At 46.4% G+C, this 19,247-nt stretch overlaps 1 protein-coding gene across 4 annotated transcripts in view; it reads right to left on the bottom strand.

Moving 5' to 3' along the window:
• Positions 1-4,591: 4,591 nt before the first annotated feature.
• The window catches only part of KYAT1 (kynurenine aminotransferase 1), a 31,864-nt gene continuing 17,208 nt past the window's right edge, over positions 4,592-19,247 (bottom strand). For 2 of the 4 annotated variants that reach the window (XM_040404937.1, XM_040404936.1), the window contains exons 2-13: positions 17,680-17,738; positions 16,657-16,807; positions 16,265-16,414; positions 14,075-14,161; positions 13,471-13,602; positions 12,016-12,136; positions 10,954-11,030; positions 10,059-10,148; positions 8,994-9,180; positions 8,810-8,886; positions 6,196-6,282; positions 4,592-4,726 (exon numbers count right to left, since the gene is read on the bottom strand). In XM_040404937.1, coding sequence (XP_040260871.1) covers positions 4,655-4,726; positions 6,196-6,282; positions 8,810-8,886; positions 8,994-9,180; positions 10,059-10,148; positions 10,954-11,030; positions 12,016-12,136; positions 13,471-13,602; positions 14,075-14,161; positions 16,265-16,414; positions 16,657-16,807; positions 17,680-17,732 — 1,284 coding nt within the window. In that variant the 5' untranslated portion in view covers positions 17,733-17,738 and the 3' untranslated portion in view covers positions 4,592-4,654. Of the gene's footprint in view, positions 4,727-6,195; positions 6,283-8,809; positions 8,887-8,993; positions 9,181-10,058; positions 10,149-10,953; positions 11,031-12,015; positions 12,137-13,470; positions 13,603-14,074; positions 14,162-16,264; positions 16,415-16,656; positions 16,808-17,679; positions 17,996-19,247 lie in introns of those variants that run through there. The other 2 variants (XM_040404935.1, XM_040404934.1) reach the window with 2 other exon arrangements.

Below are 19,247 nucleotides of genomic sequence, written 5' to 3'. Positions count from 1 at the left end.
TATGTGAGGTGCAGGGCTGGTTCTAGCTTTGTTAGAAAGAGTTTGTCATGTACTATATGATGTCTGGTTTTCATTTTTTACATCAGTCCTAGGAGAGCCCCTTTAAAGACAAAGGCAGCATTACATGTCAGCCTATAAGAGGTGGTCCAGGAAAGGAAACCTTCTACAAGTGTTCTCCGACACACACTGCTTAGGCAGGATGAGATGATCAGCGTCTATTTAGTGCCGCTCTTCTCTGTATAATTGGCAGGTTCTGTTATTAGAACGTGATTTTAATTACAGACAAGTCATGGAAGGTTTTAGTCGAACCGAGAAAATTCAAGGAATCGCAGCAAAGCAAAAGGCGGCCGACCGGGAAGAGGCCAGCAGGCCTGTAGTTTTAGAGACTGGTGGGGTCCTAGAGATTGGACACCATAAAATGTCGAGGGATTCGACGACATGTCACGTACAAGACAGTAAGGCCTCCTGCACACGAACGTGTGCTTCCCGTTGCCATATTGCGGATCCGCAAACACGGGCACCGTTCCGTGTGCATTCCGCATCACGGATGCGGACCCATTCACTTCAATGGGTCCACAAATCCAGAGATGCGGAACGGAAGCACGGAGTGCTTCTGCAGGGTTTCGTCCCGTACTTTCGTTCCGCAAAAAGATAGAACATGTCCTATCTTTTTGCGGAACGGCCAGATCGCGGACCCATTAAAGTAAATGGGGCTGCCCCGCGGTGGGTGTTCGTGCATTGTGGCCCGCATTTTGCGGGCCACAGCACGGCCACGGGGCGCACACGTTTGTGTGAAGGAGGCCTAACTGTAAGAAATGTACACAGAGAAAGTGCAAAGTCTAAATCTCAGTATTTTATATAATACAGTAAGTGATCACAGCAGCGTTCCCACGTCCACATAAAATGGGCCCCAAAAACAGTAACGTCTGATGGGCCTAGATAATAAACATCTCACCGCAGGTCATGACACATTAACATCCATCACACACTAAGATTGCTCTTAAAGAGCTTCTGCAAGCAGGACCAAACTCTATTAAACCAGACATAATGCCTGGTAGGGTCGATCCTGCTGATTAAAATGATACCTCACTTGTGAAAATTGGTTGTGGCGTTCCCATGAACTTTATGCAAGTGATGGCTTCAGTGCCTTGACGGGCGTGGCCTTTACCCTTACCCCTGGCCACGTCTCTCCATGCACTGAGGCCCTCAAGAGATAAAAAAAAAAGTACCATGTTTCTCAGGAATACAGACAGGCATCATTTTAACCAGCAGGATCAACCCTAAGGCCTCATGCACACGACAATGTTATTTCACTGTCAGTGATTTGGCTTCAGTTGTGTCTTCCTTTTTTTTGGCTGACAGGGGGGAAAAAAAAAGGAAGGTTAATGAAAAGTGTATAAAAAGGTCTTGTATAAAAAAACGGACGCGGACACGGATGACATACCAGTTGTGCATCAGTTTTTTTTTGATGGACCCATTGACTTGTCCGTCCTCCGTTTTCCACTGACAAGAATAGGTTATATTTTTTGGACGGACGCGGAGAAAAAACGGAGGACTATCAGTTTTTTTCACAGCTCCATAGAAATGAATGGGACCTCCGCTAAACTGTGAAAAATGACGGAACGGACACGGATGCACACAACGGTCGTGTGCATGAGGCCTAACAGGCAGCACCTCTGCAGAATGTGCTCTGAGGATCTGCCAGCTCCTGACATCTCTGTTCAAAAAGAACCTCTCACGTCTCCTAAAATGTCTGGTTTTGGTAAATATCTGTATTCCCCATGAAATGACAATGGTGGAGCAGCTTTTCTTATGACTCTATGTTGTGCCTTTCCTCTATTATTCCTGCTAGAAGTGTGAATGTACAACTGATTGTTAATAGAACATGTTTCACAATGTCCAAGTAGTGCTGCCAGTGTCAGACTGTGCAAGGACATACCCCCAACTGGTAACACCTTTATTTATGGACTTCTAGCAGCAATAATAGAGGAACAGCACATAATAGATCTTTATGAAAAAATGCTTCAGATTTGTTAAATTCCGAAATAAAATTAATGAGTAAAACAGTCAAATAAAGGAGAGGTGACAGGTCATCTTTAAAATACGTGCATTTCCAATTAGATGATTCTGGAGCATCTTTTCTTCTTCCTCTGTTGTACTATTGACTACAGTAAGGCCTCATGCCCGCGAACGTATTTTCTTTCCGTGTCCGTTATGTTTTTTTTGCAGACTGTATGCGGAACCATTCATTTCAATGGGTTTGCAAAAAAAACGGAAGGTACTCCGTGTGAATTCTGTTTCCGTATGTCCGTATTTCCGTTCTGCAAAAAAATAGAACATGTCCTATTATTGTCCGCATTACGGACAGGGATAGGACTATTCTATTAGAGGCCAGCTGTTCCATTCCGCAAAATACATACGGTCGTGTGCATGAGGGCTAATGGTGATGCCTAGTTGTTAATCTGTTTATACATTTTCAAGAGGAATAACAGAGGAATGGCACCATTCATATTTCTTAGAAAAAAACGGGGCAACTAAAATGGACAGGACAGGAGAGCAGACAGCTCCTCATTAACGGTTTTGATGCAGTTTTGAACGCCCCTCAACTGCTACGTATGAACACACCTTAAAAGAGGTTATCCCATCTTCGACAATGGGGGCATATCGCTAGGATATGCCCCCATTGTCTGATAGGTACGGGTCCCACCTCTGGGACCAGCACCTACAAGGAGAGCAGAGAAAGTTGAGGAGGGCACACCGTGCATGCGCAGCCGCCCTCCATTCATTTCTATGGAGCCGCCGAAAATAGCCGAGCGTTGGCTCGGGAGATTTGCCAACTCCTACGGGAGTCTTGGAGGTCTCCCCTTTTTTGGGAGAGTTGGCCAGTATGCATTTACATGGTCTCTGATGTTGGGCATTGTGTCATGGGCTTCAATTAAAATAGAAGCAATGACAGTTGAATATATAATGTACAGTATCTATATGATATAATTTATAAGACAATGGGGGCATATCCTAGCGATATGCCCCCATTGTCTGATAGGTACGGGTCCCACCTCTGGGACCCGCATCTACAAGGAGAACAGAGCAGAGAAAGTTGAGGAGGGTGCACCGTGCATGCGCAGCCGCCCTCCATTCATTTCTATGGAGCCGCCGAAAATAGCAGAGCGTTGGCTCGGCTATTTCCGTCGGCCCAATAGAAATGAATGGAGGGCGGTGGCCGCGCATGCGCATTCACTTCTATGGGGCCTGCGTTGCGTGAAAAACGCACAATATAGAGCTTGCTGCAATTTTCATGCAACGCACAAGTAATGCGTGAAAATCACTGCTCATGTACACACCCCCATTGAAGTGAATGGGTCCGGGTGCAATGCGTTCACCTCACGCATTGCACTGGCGCAGAATTCTCGCCCCTGTGAAAGGGGCCTTAAAGTTTGCAATTCCAGCTGACCCCTCTGTAGCAGATCATCAGTGGTAAGCCCAGAGATGCGTGCAATGGGGCCTGAGAGCTTAAAGGGGATGTCCACTTTGTAGTCAAATTTCCAAATGCCCTAAGCCGTTGTGTTCTGACATCGCCGCTTCCTATCCCAGCGCTGCATTCAAAGGCTCCCAGCTGCGCAAGGATCGGCTGTGGATGACGGCGGTGTCCCTGTGGACTGGACTCAAGACAGCAGGGGACAGATGCGGAGATGCAGGCAGTAGAAGCTTCAACATCTGTGCATATGCTAAATGTGTTCAGCCATTGTTTAGCAACCTTAAGCACTCCAGCTTTTGTGAAACTACAACTCCCAGTATGCTCCATTCACTTCTATGGGTGTTCTAAGAACAGCCAAGGAAGGTGTGCATGCTAGGATTCATAGTTGAAGTCCCGCAGGTTGCTGATCCTTGGTTTAGTGCCTGCTCAAACTGCGTGACCACCGCCATCTCAAAGTCCTATAGGGGGTATTTATGTTTGGTTCTGTCTGAACACAACAGTTTACGCATTTTGGAAATTGGATTAAAAAAAATATATATATCTCTGGATACAGGATTTAAAAAAATCATGGCTGCTTTCTTCTAAAAACAGCGCCCACTCCTGTGAACAGGTTGTGTGTGGTATAGCAGCTCCACTCCATTCACTTTAATGCGGCTGAGCTGCAATACCCAACACAACCTACGACCGTGGCGCTTTCTCTGGGAGAAAAAACAACCACGTTTTCTAAAGGGTCCATTCACATGACCGTATTTTTGGTCCGCAACCGTACGTCAGTTCCGCGGCCCCGCAAATAACGATTATGTCTTATTTTTGTCCCACAATGATTAGGCATTTCTAACACAGGACAGAAAGTGGGGGAAGCACACGGCCGCTATCCGTGTTTTGCGGACCTCAAAACGGATACGGTCATGTGAACGGACCCTTATCCTGCACGGCCAGAAGAGGCCTAAACCTGGCTGGTTGTGGAGTCCTTCAGTCCTGACGAGATCCTGGGCCCATCCGTACCTGTATGCTGCTCATCTAAAAACCGCTTCTTCGAATTGAAGTTTTTAAAAGAAGTTGAAGTGAAATAAAATTAAGTTTTTGTAGAAATCACAACCAAATTGCAGCTAAAAAAACATTCTAGTAGTGTAATTTTTATGTGCATGTCAGCGTCACTATCATTTCATACAGGACTCGTCAGTGGCGTCCAGAAGACTCGCGGCTCCACTTCTGTAGAATCTTTTCTGCAGCTTCCAGTGTAGCATCCTCCTGAGAAGAAAACGCACAGCGCCCATCAGTACTCTGTGTACACTGCCCCCTAGTGTACGCACTCTGCAAGCAAAGTATCTAGGAGCTTGTGCTACTTTAGGCAGTATTCTTTAGGACAGCTGTAGAGCATGAAAGCACAACCTGCACCTTGGGGGTCACATGCCATTCGGTGTGGCCCTAACCATCTGCTCTGTCTAGTGGCTGCTTCCATGTATTTTATATGTCAGAGGCGAGTGGCGTTGTTAGGGAGTAGACAGGTAAGTACTAATGGTCACTGTGAGGTCCTCTCTGGTACCACCATAGATAGACAGAAATGGTGGTCTCCTGACACTCCAAGAAGGAGTAGATCAGATTTGGAGGTGGGCACTCCCCATTCTCCTGGAAGTGGAATCTGCTTTTTTTTTTAGCCCTTGGGAATGGCTGGGCACACCTTCTCTAGAGTAAATCTATGCTATATTAAAGGGGTTGTCTGAGATTTTGATATTGACGGCCTATCCTCAGGATAGGTCATCAATAGCTGATCAGTTTGGGTCCAACTCTCGACACTCCCGCTGATAGACTGTTTGAAGAAGCACAGCGCTGTACATTGCATAGTGGCTGTGCTTGGTATTGCAGGGCAGACCCATTCGCTTGAATGAGACTGAGCTGCGCCTAGGCCATGTGACCGATGTACATGATGTCACTGGCCTAGGAAGAAGCCGAAGTGTTCACTGGAGCACTGTGGCCTCCTGAAACGGCTGATCGGCTAGGCCTGTGATGGATAACCTCCGGCACTCTAAGCTGTGGTAAAACTACAACCCCCAAGATGCACACTTGCTTGGCTGTTCTCAGAACTCCACAGAAATTAATGGAGCATGCTGGGAGTCGTAGTTTCACCACAGCTAGAGTGCCGGAGGTTAGCCATCAATATCAAAATCTCAGCAACCGCCTTTAAAGGGGTTGTCTGGGTTCAGAGCTGAACCCGGACATACCTCCATTTTCCCCCCGGCAGCCCCCCTGACTTGAGCATCGGGGCAGTTCATGCTCCGATGCTCTCCTTTGCCCTGCGTTAAATCGCGCAGGGCAAAGGCATTTTTTTGAGATCTGGCGACGTACCGGGGCTCTCCATGGGGCTGCCAGGAAGCCTGGTGACGTCACTGGCACTGATGGGCGGGATTTAGCGCTGCCCTAGCCAGTAAAACGGCTAGGGCAGCGCTAAAGCCTGCCCATCAGAGTCGGTAACGTCACCGAACACACTGCCAGGTGTGTTATGATAAACAAAAGAGCCCTTGCCCTGCGCGATTTAGCGCAAGGCAAGGGAGCGCATCGGAGCATGAGATGCTCCAATGCTAGCCTAGGGGGGGCTGCCTCAGTGAAAATAAGACCCCTTTAAAGAGTTTGGCCACCTTGGGGAGTGTGTACATTCCAGAATCCAGACCCAATAACCCAATCTTATTGATGAAGAACACTTTAAATTGCAAAAACCTTACCTTTACGAAGCAAAACCTCAGGTAGTTCTCAAACTGCTTCTTATGTGGGCCGCTGTAAAAGGCAGACATCGGGATAGCGGCCAATTGCTGCAATGAGGAAAAGCCAAAAACACGCCACTTGAAACACAGGTCCAACATCAAGAATTCAAGACTGTAATAATGCTAATTAGCAGCTAGGGCATTTTGTCTGTATCCCACATAAAAACACCTAATTTTAGGATCTACTGTAGGAGCGTAAAAGAAAACACTATGACACACTTCTGAGCAGTCTTCTCTGTGCAAAAGTCAGAAAAGCAAAGGAGATGTCTCATCCAAACAGATCAGCTCAGGACCCCACTCTACTACCCGGAGCTACTGCTCTGAATGGCCAGTATGTAATACTAAGTTTCACCTGCAGTGGCCGCTGTAGTGAAACTACATGGCCAGCAGAAGTTCCGGGTTTCTGAGGTCAGACCCACAGCGATCATCTGATCACCGACTGCCTTCAATATGAAAAAAATATTTTTGCTTTCGGGATGTATTTTTTGTCGCCTTCTTTACTATATTCATGCCTCATTATTTCTATCCTTATAGCCTTTGCTGAATGCAGCCAGGGTCACCCGCTGCTTCGCAACAGGAAGGGCCATTTTTTATTTATTTTTTAGTAAAAATAAGCACGGGTGTTGAGGAAAAGTTGAAAAAATATATATATATATATATATATATATATATATATATATATATATATATATATATACACACATATATACACACACACACACATATATACATACACACACACACACACGTGAACGTGCGCGCATGTATAATATATATGCATACACATTACAGGATGATGTGCGCAGATGTGCCCAACATCTGCGCCCATCTATCCTTAGTATTCCACGGGGGATCATTGTTCGCCCCTGTGGGGAATATGTGCCCCCTTATATGTTCCTTTTATGTGAATATATATCCCTCTATGTGTCCCCTCATAGCCCAAAATCCTGTCCATATGGTGTATACATGTGCCCCAAGCATCCATATACACATATATATATATATATATATATATATATATATATATATATATGATGTCACCTTATAGGATAAATGTCACCTAAAACCAGAGGTATCAGTGTGAATGTGCCCCAAGCATTCACACTGATGCCATCTGGTTAATTGCATCAGAATGACCGGAGAGTCCGGTCATCCTGTATCCTTCAAAGAACTCAGATTCAATAGAATCAGAGTCCTTTGTATCAATTTTCTTCAGCGCCGCTGGAGATAATCATGTATAATAGGAAGAGGGGAGAAACCTCCCCTCCTTCTATTATGTGCATTCCGGCAGCGCAATTACTATCGCGCTGTCCAGAATGGAAAGTGTTACAGGCGGGAGATCAAAGGATTCTCCCGCCTGTCAGGAAGCAGCGTGGCCCCGACGAGCTCGTGCAGGGACGCGCAGGCTGGCGCAGTAATGTTATCTCAGTGCGCCGGCCCACGTGTCCCTGATGGTGGCGCGCGCCACAGTGTGGGCGGTGCGGCAGTGCGGGCTGCCAGACATAAATATCCGGCGGCCCCTGCACTGAAGAAGAGCCGAGCCGCCCCCCCTGAGGAGGATCCCCCCTTGGACAACGAGCAATTCCCTGGATGGGCTGAGTATCCACTACCCCACCAACGATTAACCCCTACTACCTCCCCATATTACCCTATCCCACCAACGATTACCTGTAGCCCCTACGGACCCCTATAGTACCTCTGATTCATTAACCCTCCCTATACCCTATACCACCAACGATTTAACCCTCCCTATACCATACCCCAATCCCACCAACATACCCCTATAATCCTCCCACCATCACTCCCTGCTACACCCCTATACATTAACCCCTACAATACTCCATCCCACCATCACTCCCTGCTACACCCCTATCCCTGCTGCTATTATCCCACCAACGTACCCCTACAACCCCTATACCCTACCCTAACCCTGTAGGAGCATCCCTGCTCCCTATTCTGTACCCCAGTACCCTGTGTCTGTGGCCTGCATTTACCCTTGCAGCGCCACCGTTAACCCTTCATTTCCCTGTAGGGATCGTTTTTAGTCCAGGTTGGGTGAGCTGCTAATGTATGTGTGTGTGTGTACTGTATAGTTAGTTTGTGGGTGGAAGTTGGGATTGAATAGTGTATTTAGTGCTGTATTTATGGTGCTGTATTGTGTACTGTAGGGTGATAATAAATACCGTGTGTTATTTGTACCTACTGTGTAACGTGTGGTTACTAGCGGTAGTTAGTTCAGTAAGGCGCATGCAGCTAGTTTAGTGATTAGCGGAAGGCAAGGTGAAAGTATAGTATTCTTTATTTAAGGTATAAATAGGCGGAGTCATCACTAGACGACTCCTCCCATTTATGAATATTAATTATTGATATTTGCATAAATATTGGTAATTAATATTCCCCCTTTACAACGGGCACCAAATGTGTCACACCACCCCCAAACCTTATAACTTGTGTTTTCATGGGGTATTTATATTTTTTTGGGGTACTTTTTGAGGATTTACTCTTTAAAACTGAGTCCCCATCCAAGTCCCAAGTCCTTTTAATTTAGTCTGGTTCTTGCCTGCATATGACTTACTTTATGTTTCATCATCCATTTTGTAAAGTAGTGATCGTAAGGTACGTTTTGATCTGTGGGAGGGGGAACCTCAGATTCTGCAAAAAAGAGAATGAAAACCAAAATATTTCCTGTGGTCCCCAAACCCCAGGAATGGACGGATACCTTGACAAGAAACCTATTAGACTGAAGCAGGCAAACTTACTGAAGACAGAGATGTCAGCGATCATAAAGTAAGAGCCTTGGGACATCACGGGTTTCATCCCCACCTCTGTAAGGCAGCCGTAAAGCCGGTCCCGCTTCTTCTGCAGCTCGTCCCGCAACTGTACAAAGTAACACTCGGGCTTTCCTAGCCTCTCCAGTTCCTTCTGAAATCCTTGGGCCACTGCTTCCTATGGGACAAATTCAGGTTACTGCATCGTTTGGACGTGGGCTGTTCAGCTTTAACTCTCATAAGGCGGACATCCCTTTTGAGCAGTGAGAAGAGGAATGGGGCAAAAATATAAAACCGTTGCAAATATGCTTTTTTTTTTTTTTTTTATCCCATAATACAATGAATCCCTCCCAAAGGTGTCCCCAGCTGTTATAGGAGCCTTTATCGATAAGGAAGAGGAAGACATCCTCTGCACAGATATAGTCAAGGGCTGTGCTGCCATTGCCTGACTTTTCTTAAAGGGCTTGTTCAATTAAAAACGCCGTTATGATGCATGCACATGACCGTATTTTTGGTCTGCATACAATCCGTATCTTTTGCAGATCGGATGTGGACCTCATCATTTCAATGGGGCTGCCAAAAAATGTGGACAGCACATCTGTGTGCTGTCCGCATCAGTATGACCGTTCCACTGTCCCGCAAAAAAATAAAAAAATACAAAAACTCCTATTCTTGTCCGTTTTGCAGATAAGAATAGACATTTTTAACATAGGGTCGGACATGCGGAACGCACACGGGTGGTATCTGTTTTTGCAGATCTGTGGATCGCAGAATGGTTTTGGTCGTGTGGCTTATGCCTCATTCATGCGTCAGTGATTTCCATCAGCGATTTTGAGCCAAAACCAGGTGCGGCTCTAAACACAGAACAGGAGCAGATCTCTTCTTTACACCCTATGTCTGTGGAGGCTCCAGTCCTGGTTTTGTCTCACAATGACTGATGGAAATCACTGACGTGTGAATGAGGCTTTAGTGTGTATGAAAGTATGAAGGTCGGTCCTGTCTTTCCTCGACTAGCCAAAGTGGACAACCCCTGTGAAGAGCCGCTCTCCCTCTTACCTGGGCGCCGGTTGCACAGTGATAGACAGAATTCTGATGCACAGTCCTCAGGTGTTTAAGAAGACAATCCGGCCCCAAGGCCCAACCAACCTGTAACAGAGAATATGCTTTGCTCTGAAGTAGGAATGTAATAGGACTTTAAAGGAACACAAAAAGGAAATTCTGAAGGAATGATTATGGGGAGCAGGGATTACTCTGGACAGTAAAGACGGCCTTACACCTTAAGGCGGGTTTACACGGGCCGAGGGGCAGCTGATTGTAGGGAAGAAAGTGTTGTTTCCCAACAGTCGGCTGCTCGTTCAGTGAAGGAGACCTCTACATTTACGGGCACAGTAATTGATGTGCCTGCAAGAACGACAGGATCACCTGATGAATGAGGGTTTTGCTCAATCATCGGGTGATCGGTGGCACATTTATATAGGCCGATCGATTGTCAGGAACGAGTGTTCGTTCCCAATACTTTGCCCGAATATCGAACCGTGTAAATCCACCTTTAGGCAGCTACTTCCGAACACCTACACCCTTTAGGAAGCTTATCTCCAGAGCTTGTAGATGTTCTTAACAGGGAGAGGCAAGAAAGCTGTTGCCAGACCCCCCTGGCGTCAGCATACATCCCAAAAAACACAAAGCATCAGTTATGTGGTTATACAATATGTTATACAACATCAGCTTTCGGGGGAGAGTGTAGACACCCCGCATGCACAGTAGATGATAGACTGTTTCAGCCAACATACATCTAATGTGTATGAACACCTTCATTTCACTGAAGAGCACTAGACACAATAGACTGCACTGTAATGCACCTAGATAACATAAATTAGAAGTTTGGTGTCCCTTTAATGGCCACATATATCGCAGCAGCTGTAAAAGTGTGACATGAAGTCAATAAATTCACCTTCCATCCAGTGGCGCTAAATGTCTTCCCGGCACTTCCAATGGTTACGGTCCTCTCCCACATTCCTGGAAGGCTAGCTGGGGATATTAACAGAGGCATGGTTAAAGCCTGTAGACCCTGCAGACAGATGAGGCATCCATCTCTATCATATTCTTGGCCAGTTCAGTTGGTAAGCAAAAGCAGTGTGCAGCCCCTTAAAGGCCATGTACACCTTCGGAGGCAATTTTATTGCATTTTACTCATTTTTTCAATTGGCCTTTATTAAAAATATTGAGCTGTTCTGTCACAAAGGGTTAACGGTTTGTGTGACTGGTACTTTCACTTTGTTCAGTCATCTAATACACCTTATCTCTAATTTACTAAGAGGTCATAAACACTTATTTAAGCCACATTTTTATCAGTAAGGTAATAGCTGAGCTATAATGAGTGTTTATAATGTCAGAGAGCAGAGATAAGGAGCCTGTCTGCTCCTGGTCTGATGGAAAAGACAGAAAATCCAAAGCGTGCTACTAGAGCATCTCAGCTCTGTACAGAAAAAAGGATGCCATATTTTTAATAAAGACCAAATTAGCTAAAAATGAGTAAAATGCAATAATAATAATAAAAAAAATTTACCCCCAAAAGGTGTACATAGCCTTTAAGGACATGGAAGATCTGCAAAGTAGACGCACCTACAGTACCACCCACTAGTTATTTCTGGCTATGTCTCCAGCCATGACAGCAAGATACTCAGCCAGTAGACTGGGTGGTACTGCTGCTTAGGCAGCTGTACAACGTCAGAAGCTTCTGCAGCAAAGCTCCTATGCAAGAGAGGTTTTCGGTATTGTACATTGACTTGGCACCAGTATCACGCGATGTGCACCTCCTGCTCTTTGTAGGGGCTGCAGTCGGGAGTAACTCCTTTATGGCACTTGGAGCTATAAGAAGGTTAAATATTTCTAAATGTAGAGCCAGAAACACAATACAACCATAAATTGTCCCATCATTCGGATCTTCCACACTTTTAGGACCCTACATCTGCTGCATCCCCTTTGATGCTTGTACTTCCACTTTCATACTCACCAATCCGTACATGTTGATTCCCGTCATACACCAGCCATTCATACACTTCATCGGAGACGCACAGTAGGTCATATTTCACGCAAATATTAGCAATTTCTTCCAATTCCTCTTTATTAAATACCTACAAAAAGCAAGCAAGGAAAATATTAGACAAAGTCCAGTAGGAATCGGCTATGAAGAGTGTCTCTTGCACTGGAGGACCCAGTACGTCCATACAATTTCCAATATGAACCTATGGGTTTCGATAAGGAATGTGTAATGCTCCATTTCCCCTGTGATTGCGCTGTGGGGAGATTGAACACTAGCTGCTCAGTTCTCCCAGTGATTATAGATCCCAGCAGTGGGACACCCTAATAGCATGAGACCCTTCTGACAAAAAGGCGTTGTCTAAAGTGGACAACACCTTTCATTTAGGCATTCAAAGGCCCAACCAGACAGGACGTGGGTCCAATTGTCAACTGGATGATATATTGCAATAATGAGAGCAGCGTGCTCAGGGGCGGACTGGGAACTTAAAGTGGCCCTGGAAAAAATACGAAAAGTGGCCCCGTTTTGTAGTTGGGTCCAAACTGATGAAAGGCAGGGCCAGCAATGCCATATGTTGGCACATTATACCACCCCAACAGAGCCAAATACCACAGTCCATCACAAAATACTGCCGCCAGCAGCACAAAATACATCCCCAAAAATTTCCACTGGTCGGCCGTAAGGAGGCAGGCGGCCCCCCTGGGTATCGGCCCACCAGAAAATTTCCCTGTGAGGTCTATGGCCAATCCGCCCCTCAGTGTGCTACAAAAGGATAGGGGCATCACAGATTGTTGGAAATCTTTCGACGATCTCGAAAACTAGGGGGTCACAGAGTCCCCTCTCTGAATGGAGTGGTAGTGCACATGCTGATCCATCACTCCATTCACACCTATGCGGCTGGCATATACAGTGCCATAGAAATGAATGGAGGGGTGGACAAACATAAGCACCACTGCTCCATCCAGAGAGGAGAATCCTCAGGGACTCTCTGTTCTTGGGATCACTGGGTTCCCAGCAGTTGGACCCCCCTGTGATCCGATATTTATCACCTATACTGTGGATCATAATTATTATCACCTATTGACATTTTATATATTACATGGCATACCGAATACAAATATTTTATAATAGATCATACTAAGCTGAGATACCATAACATACATGTGCGGGCATTCTGTTCCTCTGTTCCCTTGTAGGCAGGCCAAAGATGGATCCATCACATGATGGACACCAATGGTGCCTGAGGGACCCCATTGACTACACTGTGGTCTGTCAGGTCTCCATCATGGTGTCTACCATTTACCAGACATAGTGCTACACGCTGCTCTATTTTGACCCCCATTTTTGACCGAATCTCTGATGGAGGCCTCTAATGGAACCTCCAACATAGATGTGAACGACGCCTAAGATCCCCTCACTCTCACTTACTTTGCCCAGTGGATTATTTGGGGTGTTTAACACCAGCATTTTAGTATTTTTATTGATCTTCGCTTCCAGCTCAGCAAGGTCCAAACGCCAGTCACCGCTGTTCAGTGGTTTCCCACCATCTGCAGGCTTCTGCTGTACGAGAGGAGGCAATAAGAAAGGTATAAATGACAGGACGCAATGTAGGGTTATACAATTCCTGTGATGGCCTATATTAGGGTCCGACACACTGTATCCCCGCCGATCAGCTGTTCTGCAGTAGTTCTGATGCTGGAAGTCAGCAGCAGAACTACAAAGCTCCATCTGTGGTGTAATGGATGGAGCTGGTTTCTGCTGCGCTCCTTCCATTCACTTCTATGGGACCAGTCCAGTCTACTGCACAATAGATGGAGATGTGCAGTTCTGGCACCCAGCTAGGCAGGGTGTAGGACCCTGGCTGAATCAGATAATGATGACCTATCCTGAGGATCGGCCATCACTTGTAAAGGAGTGGACAACCCCATTAATATCTGTTTATATGATACCATATAATTTATAGTATGATAGTATATATAATACTCCCCTGAGTATAAGGGATGGTATTTTATGGAAAAATGGAACCACTTACAGGTCTCAGGGAAACAAATACACATTGTCCGCCGGCCATTAATGTCATTGGTTCATAGCTGTCGAAGAAGGGTTCAATGATAATGACCTGAAAGAAGAAGGTGCATATTCGTTACTTTACCTCCTTAAAGGGGCTGAAGTCCGACGACTGGGACCCCCACCAATCACAAGAACGAGGGTCGCGGTAGAGCATAGGTGGTGAAACCCCATCCTGCCCGAGACCACCATGCACTGTACTCCTAGAGAATGAATGGAGCACCACTGCCGGTGCTCATCTGAGGCTCCATTTGTTTACATCTTGGGGCAACCCCTTCAATGATCAGGAGCCATTTGCTATTTTTGTACTTTCTGCTTTGACATATTAATGTGTTGGGTTATTTTGGCGATTATTAGTCTATGCCCTCGTGTTACATTAGCTAATCGTAATGTAGTATAAGTGCAGCCCCTGCATCGAGGGAAGCAGCCATCAGCAGGAAAAAAAAAGACTCTAAAGAAACCAGAAAAGTGCTAAAAAGTTAAGAAATGGTGCAGTTTATACTGCTTATGATATGCCTAACTGGGGAAAGATAGACGCGCCCATCTGTGCTCCTAGAATTCTTCAATCAAGGCCAGATACACATACTCCAGGAAGAAGCATACATTCTGAAGAGTCGGCCACTTCTTCAGCAAGTGGCATTTATCTTGTAGAGAAAGTGAATACAAGTCACTTACTAATGTATTGTGATTGTCCATATTGCCTCCTTTGCTGGCTGGATTCGTTTTACCATCGCAGTATACACTTCTTGTTTCTATGGTTATGACCACCCTGCAATCCGGCAGAGGTGGTCATGCTTGCTCAGTATAGGAAAAAGAACCAGGCTATGTGCGCTCCCATGGTCCCGGCCACCAGAGAGGCTGCCACTTTTTCCTATAGTGTGTAAGCACGACCACCACTGATGGACTGCAGGGTGGTCCGAATAACCACAGAAACGAGAAGTGTATAATGTGATGGAAAAATGAGTCAACACTTGTGGCTAAACCAACCTCGCCACTGGGTTTTGGAGGGGCCTGGCTACTAGCCTCTTGCCCCAGGATTATGGGCCCTCTCATCAGCCAGGCCTCATTTGTTCACAAAGGACTTGGACTAACTTGAACCCTGGTCTAATTCGGGCCATTTTGGGATGTGAAATGTCTATGTGTATTGAAAAGGGTGGGACATTGTATACGTTGAGTAGGGAGGTCTGTTCCATTGTCTCTCTGTGTGTACTGGCGATGTCCTTTTCCTGAGAGATAATTGAATTACTTCTCGGTTGTCTCCAGGACAGAGGATATTGTGTATTCGCCTGCCTGTGATGATTGAATCAACCCAGTGTGAGGTAATTCTATCGCGGGCAGAGGGGAGGATTTTGTGTGGGAGTGTCTGAGTGTATTGTACGTGGTTATTGGCTGTTTTTACAAAACCCTGTGGGTGGTAACCTTGTTGGTAGATGTGTATAAATCAATGCTTGTGTTAAAATAAAGAGAGTTCCTGTTTTTATACCTTCATGAAGTTTTGGCTCATGTTTGGGGAATGGGATAACTACACTCTTGGGCATTGCTATATCATAATACTCCCCTGAGTATAAGCTCTTGTAAGAGCTTGTTCCTGGTTCCTGTCTCTGCATTTAGGAGAGGTTCACCCACTGGAGCCTGGAGCCTTGTCGTAGGTCCAGGGTGGGTAGGAGACGGCGAGATCTCCACCAAGCTTCGGCGGATCGTGGGGTCTGCAGCGCCGACGGTGTCAAGTGGAGTGCTTGGAGTCCTCTGGAAGCACTAGGAGCATCTATCGATGGAGGTACCCGGTCAGGGTGCTAGGCGTTCCGTTACAACACTCACTAAATCTTCTTGCGAACTTAGGCTTTAATCGTCACATATAAAGTACAATTCTGTGGCGCGCGTTTCGGCGCACAATCCGAGCCCAAGTTCGCAAGAAGATTTAGTGAGTGCCGGTCTTTTATTCTAATATATACGAGATTGTTATCTCGGACGCGTGCACCACGCCTCCTGAACAGAGTTCCGGCTGAATACACCGGAAAAATGAAGGAAGCAATATGGACAATCACAATGCATTAGTAAGTGGCTTGTATTAACTTTCTCTACTTGCTGCAGTGAGACCTAACCTTGAACTGAGGGTAATCCATATAATATACCGGGTGATATTATGCCATGTTACCTCATCTCCTTTGTCCACCAGAGCTTGGAAGGTAGAAAAAAGAGCACCGTATGCGCCCACTGACACCATGATGTTAGTTAAAGGATTTAGCTCTTGTCCAAAAAGTGGTCCAAACAACTGGGCGAGGGCCTTTACCAGAGGAGGGTGTCCCTGTAATGAAACATGATTGAGACTGGGGGTGGAGGATATAATAGGAGCCATCTTTTTTGTTGTGTGCTGTCATCTGCTCTGTAGTGAGTAACATGACCATACCACCGAAGCGTAGAGAACCAGTGGCGGCAATGAAGACTGCCAAATAAATATGGAAATGTCCATTCATTAGGACACCTGAAGAGATGACTGACGACTTCTAGGCAGTGACTGACATGGAGGATGGCGGTTGTAATACTCACAAAGGCTCTGGTATACTGGTTCAGTAAGGTGTGCTCATCGGTAACGGCTTTGGAAAACGCTTCTCTCAAGTAACTTGGAGGAGAAAAATCGGGGAAGCCTTGCCCCAGATTCACAGTTTTATACTGGTTAGCGAGGCTGACGAACTCCACCCTGGAAGAGACATGAGATGTTGGGACCAGAGCTTGGATGTTGACCCATATTATTACCATTACAATAATCCTAATTTTTAAAGGGCGTGCCTCTTATCCCAAACATGCGACTATAGCGGGATGTGCTTCTAGGTGCCCAAGGAACACCCAAAGCCCTTGTGCCATTCCTTTATCTCCTCCCTTTCCATCACTCACCCCTCAGATGGCATTTCTCCAGAAGCGCTCATCATACACCTTAGGCAGCCACCTACTTTGCCTAAGGCCTCTTATTCGTTCTGCGGCGGTTCCGCAATACACGGGTCACCAGCCGTGTGCATTCCACATCACGGATGCAGACCCATTCACTTGAATGGGTCGGCAAATCCGGAGATGCAGTGCAGAACGGAACGGAAGCATGAAACGGAACCCCATGGAAGCACTACGGAGTGCTTCCGTGGTGTTCCGTTACGCAAAAATATAGAACTTGTTCTATCTTTCTGCAGAACGGATGGATCGCGGACCCCATTCAAGTGAATGGTTCCGCAATCCGCATGCAGCTGACCCACGGCCGATGCCCTTTTTTTTTTTCCTTACTGCAATGGGTGCCTGACAATATACAGTACTATACAAGGCATCTCTGACGGTGGTAAGGATCTTAGGATCCCATAGGACGTCTGTCTTGATCAGGAAGATCAAATCTGATCGACGTGAATCAAGAGCGCCCCCTATAATAAAAGGAAAATCATTGTAAATAGGAGTCCTTGTTCCATAGCAATATAATTTCCTGGGGGAAGAATGAATATGGCTGCAGTAACTCACGCGGGGGCGTCACCCAGCTTTCCCAGGAACAGATATATCTAAGAAATTAGTTATCACTTTTTCAGCTGGACTCACCAGATGTTTTCGTCCACTCCCTCCAGTCTCCGGGCATGGATCCTCTTCGCCATTCTGTCCTGTACATGGGTAGTAAAAGCACAAAGCGGTGAGAGGCAGCTCCGAATCCCCCTCCTCTGAGGTTGTGAAGAGATTCGGCCCCCCCACCCTTTCCATAAGGAACCAGTCAGGAAAAGCAGACTCTGGACTTTGGGCTTTGCGAAAGCTAAAGAATGTGAGGGCATGGCTGGCAGAGCAGACGAGCTTTATGATGCACGCACTAGACCGTGCAACTCCGTGCCCTCTTGAAGGGGGGCCATAGGGTGGTGGACACTGGAGCTGATGAAATGGTGCCCTATGCGCCCCGAGGTAACGTGACCCAGATGGGCAACGAGTCCTGAAGGAGGGTTAATTAGTAACATGGGACAAAACAACTACTGGGCACAAGTCAAATGCGATTCCTGGCACATCTATATCAGCTACTGAGCCGTTTCCAGTGCGGACATGGCTCTTAGATGGGCCCTCTACAGGGGCGTAGCTAATGGCTCATGGTGCAAGAGTTCAGCTTGGGGCCCCCCTTCCCTCAGTGCTTTGTGGCCAGGGGCAGGAAGCACAAGGCCTTCGTGCTGCCCGAGGCAAAAATTGAAACGGCACCCCCTTGACCCAAAGGTGTAACTTGACCAGCATGCACTTTCTGTAATACTGGTGTCTTCTTATGCACCCCAAGGGTCTTTGGGCCCCCTAAGTCTCCTGGGCCCGGTAGCGACTGCTACCTCTGCACCCCCTATAGCTACGCCCCTGGCCCTCTACCATTATTGGCCAGCAGCCCTATGTTTTAAAGGGACACAATTGACATCCATTTTACATGCAGTATGTGTTTGTTGCATGTGCTGACATCTGGTGGCAAAACAGCTAACTGCAGGCTGGAGAAAAAAAATATAAAAAAAAATCATCTCGCTTTACAGCCTACAGTAAAACTGGACATTATTAATTTCTATAAAATGATTACAAAAACATTCACTGCTTTTTTTTAAAAATAATCTAAAATACCATAATATAGGGAGAGTTTCTCTTTAAAACACATGGGGGGGGGGGGGGCAATCATAAAAACCGTCTGGGGCTCCACGTCTGTGGTCATGATGTAGCAGCAGCAACCTAGCCCACCTGTGGTGGCCAAAGGTGGCACTAATTCAGGCAGCCGCCCCCTGTAGACTCAGCCTTGTTTCCCACAGCAACCAATCACAGAGCAGCTTTCATTTTGCAAGAGCTCTGCTAGAAATGAAAGCTGCGCTGTGATTTGTTGCGCTCCATCCTCCTCACTGCTTACAAAGCACAGCGTTGTACATTGTATAGTGGCCGCGCTTGGTATTGCAACCCAGGACCATTCTCTTGAATGGGACTGAGATGCGCCTAGGTCATGTGCCCGACGGACATGATGTCACTGGCCTAAGCATTTATGGCCGAGCACCGCGCCCCTTCAAAGAGTTGATTGGCTGGGGCTGCTGAATGTCGGAACCCCCACTGATCATCTATCCTGAAGATAGGTGTCACAGGTTAAGGGGAAGGGAAAACACCAAATACACACCACA

This window comes from Bufo bufo, chromosome 8, assembly GCF_905171765.1.
Source record: "Bufo bufo chromosome 8, aBufBuf1.1, whole genome shotgun sequence".
NCBI lineage: Eukaryota > Metazoa > Chordata > Amphibia > Anura > Bufonidae > Bufo > Bufo bufo.
This window is presented reverse-complemented; position numbering and strand designations above follow the sequence as displayed.